Source organism: Amphiura filiformis, chromosome 5 (assembly GCF_039555335.1).
Source record: "Amphiura filiformis chromosome 5, Afil_fr2py, whole genome shotgun sequence".
Taxonomy (NCBI): Eukaryota; Metazoa; Echinodermata; class Ophiuroidea; order Amphilepidida; family Amphiuridae; genus Amphiura; species Amphiura filiformis.
Genome location: NC_092632.1, coordinates 35,800,789 through 35,820,695, shown reverse-complemented (window position 1 = coordinate 35,820,695; position 19,907 = coordinate 35,800,789). Strand labels below are relative to the sequence as shown.

Sequence of the window (19,907 nt, the reverse complement as noted above, 5' to 3'; positions counted from 1 at the left end):
TGAAGATTATGTTGAACTTAGTGTTAGGCCTACCCATTCATGCAAAAAAGGTCAGCTTCAAGCTGTTTTTTATATATATATATATATACATACATACAACGGCATTTATATAGCGCAATTTCAAAGAAATGATCATTGCACTTTACAGAAAAACTTACCCTACTACAAATGCCTGCAAAACTCATCATTTAGATTATTCCCACGTGCATTTTTTTTTCCTCTCTATTTTCACAATTCTCCGTTTTTCAACAGTTCCTTCCTTGTTTGTGTCTTCGGGGTTGCCTCCCATCATTGATCATTCATCATTATCCCCCCGGCTCCACTCTCACCACATTGCAAAAGAGAAACGACTGGTTGAAAAGACTAAATTATACTCAAAATGGCGGCGCCCAGTGAAGAAAACAACACCGAAAGTTGTGCTCTTAAATCGACGCTTTGTGTTTGGAACAATCGTGAAATCTCTCCACCGCCCACTGTAACTTGTTCCTATGTTTCTGATGAACTTAAAGGAGGTAAATATTTTGCTGACAAGTCAAGCAATGCTGAGAACGAAAGCAACGAATATCATTGCTTTGATGCATCGGTCGGGTGCAGAATTCGGCAGTTGCTGCACATTTTTAGTACTACTATTTTACAGTAGGTATGAAAGGTGAATTCAAATTTGCCATCAAACCGCATCACTTTATGTATCAAATCAAAGCCCTTGAGTAAAGAAAGCTAAAACTGGAAACCTTTTTGTCAGACATAGCACTTTCCGTCATTATCATGATTATGCGTAGCAACCAAAGTTACGTCTTGTCAAAGCAGATTGACTTTCATCAAATACATTCAATTCAGCCAAAATTTGATGCATCAATTAAAAAACAAAACAGCATAGTCTCATTATAGTGCAGCTTTAGTATGTGGAACTGCTATCACAATCCCTCTAAAATAAAAATTCCATGTGCAATTCTCTCATCACAAAAATCATATATTTGGGTCAAGTGAAGTATTAGCCCGAAACATCATGGCCCTAGTTGTTCCTTCCTCACCAATAGGGCCATGAATGCCGTACGTACTTAGAAACGGGGCACTGTGAACTCACGTCGCGGTGATGACGTCACACTGACGGCATCTATTTATAACAGCCTCCAAGTCTGGTCTTTTACATCCTCAAATGTGCTCAAAATTTACGAACATGCACCAAATATGTTTTGTTTAAGTCTCATCTTCACGTGAGGAATGGTAGGAAGTGGTATTTATGAGAAAAAGTGGTATTTTATGTGTCTCAGACCTTCTTACGGAGAAAGACAGTGGAAATCGTAGTGACTAGGGTGCATCTCTTGCCCCTCATGTTACACAAATTTCTTGTCCCTAGTCTCAAAACGTTCCATTGGTCAAAATATCACCCCATACCAAATTTGAAATTATTCCGAAGTCGTTTAGGGGGGCCTCCGTGACGTTGAAATTGTTGGTCAATTGCCATACCATATGCATAAGGCAGCTATTTTGTTTTAGATGGTTAATATTAGATATTACTGCTGCCTTATGTATTTTGTCCATGTAGTTAAGACTATTATGAATCAAGAGGTTAAAAAAGTCCATGTCCCAAAATTAAACATAAGGGAGCTATCTACAAGGACCAAGTTTATGTAAACATAAATGGCTGCCCTTTGCTGTCTTTACTGTGTAATTGTGAAATTACTTAAATATTCATAACTTTCCTGTTTCCATGCCAACTTTGAACCGTTAGGCTGATAGTTACTACTACAGACTATAGTGATCACACACTTGCATCTAGACCTTGCTGAATTTGATGAGACAACACAACACACACAGGACTGAGGTTCTTCAAATCTTGAGATTGGATATCTCCGACTGGTACTGGCATGATCATTTACCTTATTCGGCTTTATACTTTGTCTTTGTTGTTGCCGTTTAAAGCCAGTGCTTCTCCTGTGTTGGTACTTTAATATTGTCACTTGTCACTGCATAGTGTAACTGCAAAGTGTACCATTTTGTTTGGTTTTACATTGCAATTTTCTTTTATACATGTACTATGATTTAACTGGCATTGAAATTATATGATTCACATACTTAAGTATAACCTTTGTAGGCCTATGAATATTTCCAAGAGGTACATGTAGTTCTTGGATTGGAACCTCAATGCAAGTAAGCATATCTTATCTGGCCTAGCATCTACAATGCTCTGTAATCTTAAATTTAACTTTTGAGTTTGCTCACCACTACCTACAATAATGCAATTCACAACTTCGCGAAATCATCTCTGCTGAGAACTCCGATCTGAAGATTTGAAGAACCTCAGCCTTCCATTCTTTTGAACGTATAACATGATGCCGTCTCATCAAATTGAGCAAGGTAAGGTCTTATTATGTGCAAGTGTGTGATCACTCTTCTGTAGTAGTATCAGCCTAACAGGTCAAAGTTGGCACGAAAACAGGAAAGATATGCATATCTAAGCAAATTCACAATTACATATAGTAAAGACAGCAAAGGGCAGCCATTTATGTTTACATAAGCTTGACCTCTGTAGATAGCTCCCTTATGTTTTATTTTTTTGAGTTAGACTATTTTAACATCTTGATTCATTAATAGTCCTAACTACATGAACAAAATACATAAGGCAGCAGTCATTTCTAATGTTAACCATGCAAAACAAAATAGCTGCCTTATGCATATGGTATGGCCATTGACCAACAATTTCAACGTCACGGAGGCACCCCTAAACGACTTCGGAATAATTTTAAATTTGGTATGGGTTAGTATTTTGACCAATGGCACATTTTGAGACTAGGGACAAGAAATTTGGGTAACATGAGGGGCAAGAGATGCACCCTAGTAGTGACAGAGGTGTGAGTACCTCGGGCTAGTGAAGTATAGACAAGATATTTATCTAGTGTAGGTTTCCTTGACAAATCTTTTCTTTTAAATTTCTATGTAAATATGTAATTGTGTTTGGGCCCCAGTTTAGGTCAATTTGGCTGACTAGCAAATGTGTTAACTCAGGTTTGCCTTTCATACCTATATTTAGTACTCTAGTTTGGTTAAGAAATCTATCTAAATCCCTGATGACACAAAAGTTACTGTGTTGATAGAAATAAAGCATGAACCTATAACTACTTCAGTCACTCAATCGTGATGAAGTAGTTAAAAATCCAAAATTAAATTTTTAATTTTTAATCGTCGCCAATTTTCAAACGTATTATGTATGTATGTATGTATATCTGAAACTCCCAGAGGAACTCAGCAGGGGCTTGCCACCGTGCCAAGCTGACAAGGTCAATTTCTACAAATTTTTACGTCTGTTTGGAAACAGTGTTCGATTTACCTGGATTAGCGTAGCAAAATGCTACTCACAATTTTGTAATTGCTACTCAAATCTGAAAGTGAGTAGCATTTTTTGCTACACATAAAATATACTGAAAATCGATCACTGGCCACTGACTTGAACTGAAAATGGAACATTCAGGATTAGCATGTTGCAAAATGCTACTCACAATTTTGGAATTGCTACTCAAATCTGAAAGTGAGTAGCATTCTTTGCTACACAAAAAAATATACGAAAATCGATCACTGTTTGGAAACATCATGAAACCTGATGGACCATTTTAGGACGGTACAATGATTACTCTTGGTACTTGGTCTATTGAGTGGAGGCAATGGCTGAGATGAGGTTTGAACCCACAACCTTGCGATCATGAGTCCAATGTTCTACCCACTGTGCCACACAAGGACCCATAAAAAACAATTTGTTGTCAGTTTGTGAAGTTTGGCTTTCTTTGAGTTTGATTAAATAAAAATGTTACTATGTTAATGTTACCAAAATTTATTTTGATGACTTATCTGTATCTTCAGAGCAAAGTTTGCTAATTCTTTAAAGATTAACCATGCTAATGATGTGTCATTTGAGCAACTTTTTCAGGTTCTGTAGGCCTACCCGTCATGAACTCATGATTGGGGTAATGGTGTTGTTGTTTACTTCCAAATTTCCATTGCATTACATGGTGGCATGCATGCTATGCTGATTCTGGCGCATTTTGAGATAGCTTCAAGTTCTATCCTCATATATCCATGTTTCTTCAAATATTGCTCCTGGTACTTGTAAAATCCCAGTGACCCAGGAGCAATGTTCCAAAACAAATTGCTCCTGGTTCTAGTCTGCTTATTTCCAGGCTTGACTTCCATTGCTTTACACAGTGTCATGCTTCAGCAAATCCGACTAGATTTTGAATGCAACGGTCTCTAGCCTTGAATGTGCTCATTGGTTGGCCAGACTTCTCGAGCAAGTATGAAGTTGCTTACAGCTTGCTTGATTTAGGTATTGATTCAATGTTAGTTATTGCTTCCAATCAGAAGCACGACATGGGGAAAAATGAATATTTCATGCAGGTTGTGGAGATTGTCAGTGTTGGAATTAAGAATTTTTTTGTGCCTAGCAAAATCTGCTGTCAAAATATCTCTTGGTATATTTCACATATTTCAGTGTGTTAGTCTATGACATAAAAATCCTATTCAATTCCAAAATTGTGTTATTATGAGAGTGAGAATGAGTTGGCTCTCACAAATATGCTTGCTTCTGAAACTGTGCAGTTTGTCAGTCAAAGTGGAGTGCAAATCAAAATGGTCCATGATGCTAGAATAAACAATATGTTCTAGTAGTTAGTAGAATGCAAGCAAGAGAAATGGGCGTATAATTTGAGGCACAAGTGCGATCCCCTTTTTGGGCCGCACCCACCCTGTATTCTCTGACTATTGACCTACTTTTTCACATGCCGCAGTGTTGAGAAAATATTTGTGCCGGTTATATCCCAAACACCCACAGAGGTGATAGTTTACGGAGAGTTTTGTAATTATTACTTGATTTTGATATGTAAGCAATACGATAAAGTCGTCATAGGCAGTAATGTGTTTGTATTAAAAGAAATAACAAAAATAATTATTTAAGTAATAGAAATACTATTTGGAAATTGCAGATGCAGATTTGCAGATGTTTTTATTTGAACAGTACCAGTTCACCAGTTTTGCTAGTTTTCCTAATCTTTGGGCTAAATTAATAGCATCGTGAAGGTCATATATTATATCATTTTATACTGACAGCTTCTGCATGTACTTAAATACAGCTTGTATGTGCATTGTGTTCAGTGTGTACATAGGCTATTTACTTTTCAAATCTTGTGACAAATAGTGCTTGGTGATGCTTGTATAAGGTATTATAGACAAATTATTAGAATGCATGTGCACCAGTAGAAATGGCCTATAGGTTGAATAACATAAATAAACATATGAATGAATATTTTATTCCCTGGATTATTTTTGTTGGGACAAAATAATGATATAGTTTGACGCTTTGAAATACCGTTATGTTAATCATAATAAAGTTACAAAGTTAAAAAATAATATCGAAATATTGTAAAATCAAACATTTCCCCTCATAAGTTGCAATACAACATATTGAGGAAATTGATATGACAGATTTTTAAACTTTGATATGGAAAGATACCCCAGCCCTGTTGTCTCACCAGAGAAGATGAGCAGAAGTCTTTCTATCTGATGATAAAAAAAAACTCTAGGTATGATTACGAAAATGTTTTAAATAACTATTATCTACAAAAGTTTTATAACCATGTTTTATATAAAATGTTAACATAAAACGTCTTGTGTTATGATGTGAAGGGTTTGTTACGAGTTGTACTTGACTCAAGGCCAAAATCACCTTTTACCCGAACTCACACGAATGCACAACACAAATACACTGTTTGATTTTAAGCTAACAAATCTAAGTCTTTAATTGAAAACAGAGTATGATTGGTACATATAATAACAATATCGCATATACAATAAAATCACACAATGACAGTTTTACTATATCAGTACTTAACCAGCTGTCTTCTTGTTGGTGATCCTAGAGTTCTTGCAATGTTCTGGACGACTGATGTAATATATCCTTATTCACTTGTCCTGCGAAAATCAGCGAAGTCCATAGTACACTTGCATTTATAAATCCTTATGTATAAAATCCTCATACGAAAATGATGATGCTTCCTCCAATCTCCTTTGCGCTGCTATCTCCACAAATATATCTCCTTGCGCTGCATTCTCCACAAATATATCTCCTTGCGCTGCTTTCTCCAAAAATGGTGTTTCTTTCACCATTCTCTCTTTCTCCAGGGAACAGGTTTCTTTAACACAGCTCCGCTGTTTTTTGACAGATGCGTGGCCTTCACAAACCCAGCAAACTCCAGCAATTTGACAGAAGAACTTTTAATCCTTTGATGAGGAAGAGCACTTTTGTGTGCTCGCTGTCTTCTTCGTTGCTGTATTAAAATTAGCTCAATTATTGGCTATATAAACTGGTTAAAATGCACTTCTTTTTGAAGCACGAAGACCATCACACACATGTGGAGTTTCTCAATCTCCCACGGCATTCTGTCAAGTCCCAACAAAACCTCCAGCTTTTTATATCAGTACTCATGCAAAAAACCCATCATCTATTAATAAACCATTACTTCAATCACATTTTCACAACATTGCTGCAATCTTGGGATTTCCCAAGATTAATTATACACATTCACATTACATCACTTCCTGGGGGTTTTCCTGATGGTGCAATAATGAACTGGGGCTTTCCAAGTTCCAAACATAGCTCTGACTTTGTTTACAATAATTTGGGGAATTCCAAAATACAAGGGGTTTCCCATCTCATGAAATACTTTCAGCTTGTAAACAAAGTTAAATAATTAAATTAAATTAAATTACTCAGGGCACATCACAGGTTATATAAAAACAGGGAAAATCTGTTCCAACTGACCAGCAGAGAACAAAGGATAAGCAATAGATCAGATTAAAATCAGGGAAAATATGACACAACCTCCAATGGGGAATAACAAACGATAAACGTATAAAGTTAAAAACTCTTTTAACTTTGTTTATACGCTTTGTGTTATTCCCTATTGGAAATCGATGTTGTGTCATTTTTCCCTGTTTTTAATTGTGAACTTGACTTACTCATTCTTTCATTTCTCTTGACAATTTTTCATTTGCCCACCCTATTCCTTTTAAAGGAATTTTTATTATAAACAAGGGTGTAATATTGGTATGGAGCCATATGATGGAATTTGCTCCAGAATCCAATGGTTTTTGAAAAATAATAGACAAGGCCAGGACTATTTCATCAGCAGCAATTTTTAGAGATTCTAGCGGGAACATCATCAGGACCTGAAGCTTTACTTGGGACAAGCTCCAACTGATATTTCAATGTGGTTGTTCAAATCAAGCACCTATGAAGGTCTGGTTTCTCATGGGTAAACAGTAAACACAGATCTGAAATGTTCATTCAGTATCTCAGCCTTTTGTTTGTTTTCAGACTCAATCTTTTTGCAAGGTAGAGATACCTACAGTATCGACTTTCAAGCTTTTGATGAAAGACCCAAACTTTCTGGGTTGAGGCCACAAAATATGATATGAACAGTTGAAAATATACAAGCAATTTAGGAATGTATGGATAGGTCAAACAGGTTGTCAATTATTGTCAAAATTAATATTTTACTTCATTTACTAATGAAAAATAAACCCGGGAGACACTGTACCAAACGTTCTACAACTTGAGACCAAGTCCTCATATGTACCAAATTTGTAGTTACTTCAACTGAACCTGCCTACACCTATCGAATGTGTGTCATCAGCTCTCAGTGACTGTAGGAACCCATGGATTTGATCCATGTAACCTCTGCCCCAGTAATCCCTAGTAGATATATTAAAAAGTTTGTGATATGTCAAAACCAATTTAGGAACTTACTATTTTCTTGCTGACATTTTCATCAGTGAACCACTGACTTTTTTTAAGCTTGTTGCTGGGATCTGGTTTATGTTTTAAGTGTCAAATTTTGGACAGGCAGTTTAAGGGTTCTCTACACCCCTGCCCAATTTTGTGCCTTTTTTTGCATTTTTCTCAAAAATTATAGCACATTGGTGACAAGTAAGATATGTATATATTATAGGGGCAAGGAGTACAACTACTACACTGGAAATTTTATTTCAGCACAGACAACAGTTGTGGAGTAACAGTCAAAAATGAGGGAAAACCAATATTTGATCAATAAATCAATAACTACTTGCCTTGAGTTGCTGCATTTTCAGTGCAGTAGTTGTAGTCCTTGCTCCTATAATATACATATCTTACTTGTCACCAATGCGCTATAATTTTTGAGAAAAATGCAAAAATAGGCACAAAATTGGCCAGTGGTGTAGTACCCCCTTAAGTGAAAATGACAGGTACTTGTTAAATCGTAGCTAAGGCCCTGCCCCAATGTAACTTGGGTAGAGATCTTTGTATGAAAAATTTGGACCAGCCCGCCTTTGAGTTGGCTCTATAAAAATAATGATCATTGTTCAACATTAAACATTAGTACTTGATTTTTTCTTTTGCAGGAAATCCTGAGCAATATTGTGAACTGTTGTCAAACATTATACCAATATCCAAGTACATTCATCATTTCCTGGCATCAGAGAGGTTCACATTAACAAGACTGCTGTTTAAACTACATAATCAACAGAATCGATTTAAATGGTACCAACTTATGACAAAGGTAAGGATGTGATTGTGATTTACTATCAGAATTTACAGCGAATTAGAAGAGGTAAAAATATGTAGTGTGTCTAAACAGTCTAATAATTGGCCTAAATTAAGTGTATTGTTTGGAATACAATGCACATCATGTTCCTTTATAATAAAAGATTGAAATTTAAAAAAAAAACTTAGTTCCCGGTCAATTAAACTCTCCAGTGTCCCTGATTGGTTACCATTGCGTAGCTACGGTATGCACCTCCTAGTTGCTAACTAATCACTTGCCACGCAGAGTTTAATTTGTTTGTTGTATTTCATAGAAATGTTGGAGGTTTCAATTTAACATAACAATTATAGCCAATACATAAATTTTATCACAAACGTTTTTGTTTGTGCTCTATTTTAGATTGACAAAGTCCTGGTCAGAATTGAAAATATCAGCTTAACAGAATATGTTGAAGAATTAAAAGAATGCTGCTACAAAAATAGGTATGTATGTTATTCAGCATGTGTAGTATGCAAATATTTGACAAGAGGTAACATTCTGCTTTATTTTGCAGGTAAATTTGTAATAATTTCATATTCATAGTCACTGGTTGTCCTAAAATGATTAGTATTGCAGGGACTGCCTTTTGAGGAGAACGAGAGCAATCACTCTCTACTGCTCTTAAATCTGATATAGGAGAGTGATTTTTAGCTCTCCTTGGTTAACCCTTCTCTCCTTACATTCTATTGTAAATGCTCTAAAACTGCTCTCCTTGAATGCTCCAGAAGAGCTATTTAATATTCTCCTGCAAATTCCAAAAGACAGTCCCTGGTATTGGTATAGGTGTTTGTCACAAGATATCCTAGTGGCATCTAAAGTTAGTAGCAAAAATTGATCTTGGATAGTGGAAGGTTAATAGTTATTAAAATCATGTTGATGGGTAGGTAAAGGTAAGGTAAAGTCATGTCAGAACATCGGCACACAGCGTCATGTCTTCTTCCGTGGCGTGTGGGCTGGAATCCCTAGAATTAACTTGTTACAGGGGTTCTCCCACACAATGAGTTTATTTTACCTTCCCAGCACTATAATATATCAGTAAACACACACACCTGGCCTTGAGTGGAGAGAGGGTAAGGAAGTCCACATCATGATAGCAACCCTACTCATAAAGGTTTGTGTTGAATAACTTTAAAAATGCATTTTCTATAACTGTGTTCTTATTTTCTCTCTTTTCCATAGCAGACCCTCATCAACATCACCTGCCTGGCATATGTGTAGTCGTCAGATGCATCAATACTTCCTGGTTAAGCTAATGAGTATCTCCAAGCTATGTGGCTACACCACTGCACTATGTGAACAAACTGCTGTGTATCCTTGTCATTTGTCACTTGCTTGCAGAGTTTATATTACATAAGATATCTATACTCTCCACCAAAAATAATCTGAATACTGTGCTGTTCAGTACAGGTCTTCATATCATATAAGTGGTATACAATGTACATTTTTCATGCATCAAAGACTGAAATTGTCACACTTAAGTCATAAACTAAAGAGACTTGCTTCAATTTGAGTGTAATTCCCATTTCAAATGGCTGGAGTTTTTTTTAAGCTGGTGGCATTGAAATTGTGCAGGCACAATCAGATTTTTTTTACGAGGCCAATATAAAAATGTTATATATTGACAGGACAGAAACAGTATTGCAATCTTAGATGTACACATTTGTACAAGTTTGTCAAATATATGTTTTGTGTTCATTTATTCTTATAATTTAATGATGAAAAGTTTAGCTTTTGATCCAGGCACTATATAATATGATATTTATTTTGGAATGAGTCTATATTACATTACAAACACACAATAATTATAGTGTGTGGTCAAAGATTCTAAGATGGTCAAGGAAGGTGTCCTTATTGTACACCAGCAATCTTTTTTTCTTTCTTTTTTTAATTACTGATGAACATTTACTTAACCAATGGTGTGCACAGATTTTTAGTCCAGTTCTTAAGCCTTGGACACATGGTCAGTAACAATTTGGTTTTCTGCTCACTCATCAGCAGAATATGGTAAGTCTTTGAATAAGTTCACCAGGATTCAACTAATTTGGGAAATTATGTTGTTCAAGTCCAGTATTTTTCTCATAGTGTAGGTGTTTTATATTCTGTGTGGACGATCACATCAGTAATACGTCGATTTAGCTGCTACACCTCCTTTGGCAATCCTCCTACTCACATTCCCCTGCAGTAGCAGATAGTATGCATGAATCAAAATGAAGAAACTAATTCATGCATACGATCTGCTACTGCAAGGAAATATGAATGTGAGTAGGAGGATTGCCAAAGGAGGTGCAGCAGCTAAATTGGCGCATTACTGATGTGATCGTCCACACAGAATATAAAACACCTACGCTACATAGATGTACATGCAAAATGGCTGTCTTAATGTGTTGATATCTCGCCAAGATGAAGAATATTAAAGATCTTGATGAGTTCTGATATTGTATAGTTTTGTTAATTTGTTTCAAGTTTGTATAATAATGAATTTTTCATGCAATACATCAGCACATTTGAACAGTGATGCATATAAGAAATACCATCATTCATAGACCTCTTTAGGAGGACTTTTACAAAAAAAACACCAATCATGCGTGACTATCAAAACATGTTCAACGAATCAATTTCTGGCAATTTGAACATGTATTTGACCACACAATGGATACAGTATTCAATACACTGCATCAAGTAAGAGCAATGTGGTATGTGATAAATCATGCAATGATGCCACGCCACTATATTTTCAAAGCGCTGTTGACCATGCATGATTGGCTGTGATGTTTTTGTTTACCGCACACAACATCTTTCTGAACTAATTTCTGCGATTTCCAATAAGCTGCTGAAATGATCCATTGACTACTTATTGCCAATGAGCATGGCCCTTGTGGGGGATAATGTTATGTACTGTGTGAAAACAACTTGTATTATATTTTATATCTTGAATCCACTTTTTAGTGCTCATATGCTTTATTTTTCCATTGTTATCATATTTTAGGGTGTTACTTCAATCACTCCTATCTAATGCAATCAAGTGGTATGATAAACTCCACCTGTGGTGTACAAAGCTGAAAGCGACAGCTGTTCCTTGGGTGAGTACTCTGTTGCAATTTATTATTCCCTTTTGCATATCTTCTAGAAACTTTGTTGCAGATTCTCTCCTTTGTATCACAATATGACTTGTATAGTGTACACTTTTAATGAGTCCGGCTCAGTACAGATTGTCAAGATTAGGATCCATAAGGATTGATTTTGAATTTCAAAATAATGTTGGATAACTGATGGTAATCTGATGCTTTAAAATTTCAAAAATTTTGTCAGTGAGGAATAAATTGTGAAGCTTGATGGTCGTAGATACATATACTAGTTGTCAACATTGGGTATTAACACCCTCTTTGTGGAATTACCTAAACATTTAAATATGCCCTTATTTTGAGATTCTTATGAGGTAAAATAAAACCTTCAAATTACCATGATTTTTAGAAATGATTTTTAATACTTTAAGATTTTGATAAGTTTTAATTTGAACAGACCATTGCTGATCGTAGGGATTTGGAGTGTGAGAAAACCATACTGGCTCGGCATGTTTACATGGATCTGTTGAGTTCAGACCTGAAGATAACTTTAGGTCTTCCGAAATTATGGGAACCAATGGTCTTTATTTAGGGCTTTGTAGTTTGCACAAATTATAAAGAAATAAAAGAATAACTTTGCACTTTCTGCCTCGCTGTGTGTTCATGTAGTCATGTGGCTTCATTTTAGTTAATACCAACTTCTTGCTCTGATTTTTTCCAACAGCTTCCCTCAGATGAATGTCTTCCAGAATCTTTGTCAAAATGGCTAGCATCAGATAGTGATCCTGTTAATTTGTAAGTAAATAGAATGATGACACAAAATATAACATGAGTTATTAGTGGCATTGCAGACATAGCATAATGGGGGCTCACAGGCATGTCCCCGCTCACATCAAAGACAAACTTGCATACATGAATTGCCAGGAAATAGTCAATGCCTCTCACAAAACTTGTTGCCCTTCAATCAGTCCAATGGCTCTAGAAACAGAAAAGGAGAATTAGGATTCCCCAACATCTTGGCATGGAGGAAAATAGTGCCTGTGGAACTAATCAATACTTCTGTGTGACACTCACAGACAGTAGGCACAATTTGAAATTTTTTATGGCACAATGCATTGGTTGTGTTGAAGGTTCATGAGGTTCGATGCAGAATAATTTTCGTTTGTTTCTGTGTTTTGTCAGCAAGGGCCAAATATCCCCAAACCCAAGAGCTGACAAGGCCAATATAGAGGGTGGTATAGGGAGTCAGGTCTGTGGATGACTCACTCTTTCATCAGCAAAATACATTTGCTTGTAAGAATTGAATTTTTTAAGTTTTAAAATTTGGTTAAAAAAAGGGGGAACATGGATTGACATATTTAAAATTATGTAAGGGGCAACCTATGATAGTTTCCTCCCAGTCCCTAATTTCCATGGTTATACTGATTACTGTACAATATTTTCACTTCCTTACTTCTCTCTGCAGAACAAAGAAGAGTAAAACCCAAAAGCTTTTATCCAAGTGGTTTAGAGAGCAAGAGGAAACCAATACTTCAGATGTAAGCTTACTGGATAATACTGGTGATGACATCAAGCTTGATACAGCATCCTTTTTGGATCTAGGAGGTGTGTATTCTTGTTAACTTCATATTCTTCTGTAGTCCTTTTTCCCAGACGTCACCAATCAATCGATATTGGGTCCAGCATTCAAGTCATCCGCACCCAAACGCAAATGGCGCGTGATCTAGGCGTCCTGCGCGAGATTGCCAGCTGGCAGTACGTGTTTAGTTTGTCATGACTTAAAAAGTAAACAAAATTGTGAAACAAAACAGATTGATTTTCAAATATCATCGCTGTTTTCCGTATCTTTTTTTTATTTTGTGGTATCAAAACAAGCTGAAACAAAGGTAATCAGTATACAGTTCTGTTTAAACAATTATTTTTGTGGAAGCTGGAATGAAATATTACAAAATTGAGGAGAAAATATGCAGTGTTTTGTGTTTTCATTGCGGGCGCATGGGAAACGCATTTGTTGTTTGTTTACATCTGAGACCCCCATATTGATTACGTGACGTCACAGGAAAAAGGTCTATACTTTGGTACACCTCAAGTTTGGTGTCAATGCTTTTTTCACGGTTGCGCCAAAAGTATGCTGACAAAGTGCCTTTGTACCCATACGTGTACAGCAGGCCTTATATTAAGTATGCCTGGACCAGGAGCTAAAAAGAGCTCCTGTTCCTAAAGATGGCTCCTGGCCCTATAGTTTACAGTGTAAAATATTGGACACACCAGGAGCCAAAACTGGGCAACCACTGGGTAAAAAAAGCCTGGGTGCCTTCTTAATATAAGCCTTGGTGTACAGTGTGCACTCTGCGCAGTTATCTTTACGCACATGATTTGATACTGTGACCAGTGAAATATGCACCTGCATCTAGTGCTGGTATCGGCAAGCATTTTCATTGTCGACAATCGACAAAATTAAAAAGCCGACGTCGACAACTGTCGACAATTAGACCTAATTAATAACCCCCAAAATCGTCCCATAAACCTGGCGAATTTTGCGACGTCCCCGGTGCAAACTTCCGCAACCTACACGACGGGAAACCACAACGGCACCACACGCTGCGGGAATACCATGACAGCGATACGAACTGGCAATGAATGATTGACCCATTTTTAGAAAACCAGGCAAGAGTTAAATATGCTAGATTTTGAGCTGAAATATAAAAAAGATACCAAACATGATCCGCAAATCTGATGATTTCCGTCCCTTCGTTCGCATTTTTTCAGTTGCCAAATGTAAACATCAGAAGTGCCGAATCACAAATTACCGATATTAATCCGCCTCATCACGCAACTTGCTCTGAACTCCGCCCTATTTCCCCAAATATGGAGAGTGTGTGCAATTATTCCGAGCACGTGACTGTTTTGTGAGTTGGAAAATACTTTTGTATGCTCGGAGAAGGCTTAACAGTTCGTAACAATAAAGAAGTCAAGTTTATTATTAACAATACCTGGTGTCAGAGTCCCTTGGTCAAAAAAGTCCATCAACGTATGTTTGATGCCATGGTTTAGCCATCAAACTATTTCCGCCTATGTATTCACGCAATGTCAATTATAGCCTGGGGCTTTCCCTTCAACACACACCGCGTGGCTAGCGCTTCCTCTTGTCTCGTGCGCTAAATATTCATAACTCAACTGTACATTCACAATTAAACCCTGTGCAAAGTATGTATGTGACCCATCGACGTCATCATGATTCGCCTTGACCTTTTAGTGTAATGAATATTAATTATAGCTTTACAATGTACATTCACAATTGAACGCTGTGGAACGCACGTACGTGTCTGTGACCCATGATGTCATTGTCAGAGATGAAAAAACATTGTGTGAAAGGACAAATCGCAAATAAACAGCGTCTGTGATTGGCTCATATTTTACCCATTTCACATAAATACCAAATCAGTGTGCTTGTTTCAATAAATAAAGTTGATCATCAGGGACTTTCCCTGTTTGCCAATGTTGCGTGACAGCGAAAATGGCGAGTGCTGAGTGAAAGAATTGGATGCTATACCAGCGTGTGCGATAGATCAAAAAAGTCGGGATGAAAATGCTAAAGAAACATGGCGAGAACGTCAGGGAAATCGACAAAGATGTAAAGAATAAGAGATCCCGAAAATACCTTGGTAAATTTTTGTTAAGATGTTAATCTTTTCAAGCTTTCTTAGCCAAATTGTTTGTTTACTTTTTGTCGATACATGCAAAGCTCTTGTCGACAATCGGCAAAAGTGCTTTTGTCGACAATATTGTCGACAAAGCCTTGTCGATACCAACACTACCTGCATCACTACCAAACTTTAGGTGAAACAGGGTGCAAATGGTTTCAGATATTCTGAGTATCTTTTCAGGTAAAAGTGCACAGTACTGTGCCACACATTTGACTAGATGATTGTTGCTGCTTGCTATGCCTTGAGATCCATTTGGTAGATATAAGTCACACATTATAAATCCCTGTATTTAATCTTATTAAGGGATGGGGTATGAACGTTTGGACAGTATTTATTGTGGGACATTAGAGCACATCAGACATATCGAATTGCATTCTGAATACGAAGAATGTGCTTCTGATATCAAATAATTTTGATTTTTTGAAATTCGCAATGTAATACACATTTTATGGCAAATCATTAAAATTGATATTTTTGATATTTAGCAGTACTCGAAGTAAACTTTATCAATCTGATGATTTATACTTAAGGTGTATGTAGGTGGGATGAAAAGCCGACGATCAATTGAAAATTTCGACCTTTAGTATTGAAGATATGGATTTTTTCCCAAAACACCCAAAAAAAATTAGGTCTTTTTGGGAAAAAATCCATATCTTCAATATGAAAGGTCAAAATTTTCAATTGACCGTCGGCTTTTCCTCCCTGCTACATACACTTTAAGAATATATCATTAGATTTATATAATTTACTTCGAGGACTGTTATATATCAAAAATTTGAAAAATATCAAATTTTTATAATTTGTCATAAAATTTGTATTATATTGTGATTTTTAAAGAATGAAAATGATTTGATATCAGAAAGACATGCTTCGTATTCAGAATGCAATTCGATAGGTCTGAGGTGCTCTCATGTCCCACAAGAAATACTGTCGAAACGCAATAAACGCTCATTTTGGATCCCTTAAGCAGGACATTGTGCATTTACTGTGTATTCTATTACCCTCGCAGCCCATTTTTGAAAATCAGGCACTGTGATTTGATTACACTATTTTTGCAGTAAAAGAATAGAAATGAAGATTGCTGCCTTATCCTTTATACCTAAATAATGTGTCCTCGGCAGTAAAAACGTTTAATTAATGAGTTTGGCTGCACCACACCCTTCTACTACAACTACCTCTGACACATTATTGGGTGTTAAGGATACGGCATTGCCCATTATTTCTTAAATGCAAGCATGCAGTACATCCCAAAGCATATGATGCCAATCTCTTAAAATCTCCCAAATAACAAAAATTAGGAAAGATTATTAGAATGTGGCTTTAAAATATTGTAGGCCTACTGCCCTCTAGTGATTGAAAATTGTAAAATTTAAGTGCTCACAGAGGTGTTCGAAAAATAAGTTGGAAATGTACCCAAATTGAGAATTTGGTTGTTCTTTGAATTGAAATTGGACACAACAAAAAGAGAAATGAATTGGATACCAACCACCAAATTCAGCACAACAATAAGTCAACAGGGATGCAGGTGTTCTATAGCCATTATGACCATCCTCCACCACTATTCAACATATTGGATATGCCAATCTTTTATGGTATGACATTAGATTGTCAAAAATAAAATGTACTGTATTCGTTCCAATAAGCACCATCCAGGGTATTTTTAATTTGCTAAATGGTACCATTAATGTTGATGTGACGGATAGACGTCGATACAGTGAAATAGCGGGGGGATTAGAAGTCCTGTGTAAACTTGCAATACATTTTCTGCATCAGAAAAGCTATAGAACGTCTCGGGACCCTTTTATAATGTACATAGATTTGTCTCTAATAAACGCCTGTTAGGAAAAAATCAGGTAAACCATGTAAAAAAGAAGCGCTTACCCAAAATGACTTGCGCTTAATATTGGAATGAATACGGTTTATTATTTATTTTCTAAATACTCATCAACATCAGTGAGGCTATATTGTATTTTATAGCATTGGCTTGACTCCCCAGGATATCTGATGGGAAAGGTTTGAAGATTGTAAAAACATTTTTTTAATTTTTTTATTTATAACATTCGGCCGAAGCCAGGCTAATCCCAATAGTGCTCAACGGCTACTAAATTTAAGGGACGCCATCCGGATATGATGGGACAGGGATATGGGAAGAGGTCCGATTTTAGATGCAGGAGGAAAACCGGAGCACCCGGAGAAAAACCTGTGAGGACGAGCATGGATCGGCAACCAAACTCACATGGGGAATTGAACCCCGGCCACAGTGGTGTTCTATCTCAGCTCCCAATTTTAGATTGGAAATGTTATGCCGGTTGGCATAATCATAGCACAAAGTCACTGATAGTTATAATTAACAATATTGTGTCTTCTTCTCTCTGCTGTGTCTTTCAGAACCAATATCTGTACTTGACCAAGAACTGTTACCCGACTCAGGTGTCTCACAGAAGGATCAATATGCTGTTGAAAAAACAGACAACAGAAACAAGAAGAAGAAGAAAAGGAAATCAACTCATGAAGTAGAACCTAGTAATAATGATGAACCAGATGGCAGCTGTAAACCTGTTGCAGTGCCTCTGGATCAAATAGAATGTAGTGATGCATCAAAGGAACATACCAATCAAATTAGGATAGATGTGTCAGGACTGGTAGATAAGGATGCTGTTAACATCATCTCAAGTCCCAGGAAGAAGAGGAAAAGAAAACACAGTAATCATAGGGATGTTGACAATATTCCAGAGGTACAGGTAACCCCGGCATCAACAGAAGATGGTTCTACTTCAAGGAAGAAGAGAAACCTAGCTGAAGCTCAACATACATCACCGTCTTTTGATAAGTATCATTTATCTGTTGCAGAAGATAAACTTCAGCTGTCTCCTAACACCTTGAAGAAAGTAGAGGAAGAAATTATAAAAAGCAATGTTGATGTGGATAATGTTGATATATCTTTGTCATGTGATGAACGTGTAAAGAAAAAGAAGAGGAAAAAGAAGAAAAGAAAATTTGACTCTGAGGAGACATGCACTGTCTCACTTGCAAATGAAAATAATACTGCAGATGGAAAATCATCACCAATTAGTTCTAGAAATACTTTTGAGCAGATAGAGACAGACATAATAAGTGCAACCCTTTGTGGGCAAGAACACGACACAGTAGATGCAGACAGTGAATCTGTCATGGAAAGAACAGAATTGAATGCTGATGACATACCTAAAAAGAAGAAAAAGAAGAAGAGAAAGAGAAAGTCTGATCAAGTGAACAATGACATGCTTGAAGTAAGTAATACATTGCAATTTTCTAAGACCAGGGAGTTACCACCTAGCAATGATAGGACGATAGAGACGGACATTATGAAAAACGAAAACATTGGTCACAATGAAAAACAAGTGTCTTACACTGATGATGAAACTGGTATTCAGAGAGAAGAAGAGAAAATGAGTGAATTGTCACACAAAAAGAAGAAAAGAAAGAAAGGGAAGTCTGGTCAAGGGAGAGCTGATATGGGCATATCATTGTCTGCATCATCAGGAGGCATTGAGATCAGCCATCAAGATGCTGAGACAAGCAGGTGGCATGAGACAACTCAAATAGGGCAGGATTCTAAAACAAAGAGTTCGAGAAAGAAGAAGAGACAAAGCGACCCCGTCTTAGAAGAGCATCTTGATAGGGATGAAAAGATTACATCTGAACATGTACATGGAGATACACATACCAGAAGTAATGGTAACTCTTTGCACAGAGCACAAGTTGATGATCAAGCAAACATACAATATAAAGATGATCATAGTGAAGTGTTGCAAGGAAAGAAATCTAGGAAGAAAAGAAAAGAAGAAGCAAACTACACAAGGAGAACAACCAAAGAGACATAATTTTGAGGCAATAACTAGTAATAAGACTGATGTTTCAGAGAGCCAATCATTAGTGTGTGAGTTGGGACAAATCAAACATCACTCCAAGAAAAAGAAAAAATTTAAGAGTGATGCTACTGATATAGATGATATATTTTCTGCTTTGCAATTTTAAATCCATTGAGGTTTAGTGCCTTTGAACTTCTTGATTAGCTTATATATTTTTCATTCCAACAAGTAAGTAAATGCAAAGCCAACAAAATATATTTCTTATTAGTTATCAATATTAAACATTTAAGACATAGATACTAGTATGCGAAAAAGAAATACATAGGGTCTGCAGCATAACTTTCCTGTTCTTGTCGCACTGTGCGCAGAGACTTGACTGATTGTTTGGTCTTCTGATAGTAATCGGCAAGGAAGTGGTTTCATGGTGGGGTCCCAGGCGATAGCAAGAAACAAAGACCCCCCTTCTTATTGAGTGCTGGCTGCTTGGCTCATTCCTGAGCAGCCTCTTCCTCGCCGATTACCATCACATGACCAAACCATCAGTCAAGTCTCAGTGCAGTCTGATGAAGACCCGGTGAACAGGTCGCAACGTAACTAGAAAATCGTTGGTGAGTCCAGAATTTGATTCATATTACTGTCTATTTTCTACTACTGGAAGACTCAAAACATTCAGAACCT

At 36.7% G+C, this 19,907-nt stretch overlaps 1 protein-coding gene across 1 annotated transcript; it reads left to right on the top strand.

The window, feature by feature from the left end:
- Positions 1–379: 379 nt before the first annotated feature.
- On the top strand, positions 380–19,241 carry LOC140152155 (uncharacterized). Its single transcript, XM_072174455.1, has 9 exons — positions 380–512; positions 8,428–8,585; positions 8,970–9,052; positions 9,789–9,917; positions 10,536–10,613; positions 11,596–11,689; positions 12,396–12,466; positions 13,137–13,276; positions 17,767–19,241. The coding sequence occupies exons 1-9, from the start codon at positions 380–382 to the stop codon at positions 19,239–19,241; spliced, it is 2,361 nt and encodes a 786-aa protein (XP_072030556.1).
- Positions 19,242–19,907: the final 666 nt, after the last annotated feature.

Excerpts from the sequence above, each read along its gene's own strand:
- LOC140152155 (XM_072174455.1), top strand. The coding sequence starts at position 380 with ATGGCGGCGCCCAGTGAAGAAAACAACACCGAAAGTTGTGCTCTTAAA. Across the intron at positions 8,586-8,969 it reads GGTACCAACTTATGACAAAG|ATTGACAAAGTCCTGGTCAG; the intron begins GTAAGGATGTGA and ends GCTCTATTTTAG. Across the intron at positions 13,277-17,766 it reads ATCCTTTTTGGATCTAGGAG|AACCAATATCTGTACTTGAC; the intron begins GTGTGTATTCTT and ends TGTGTCTTTCAG.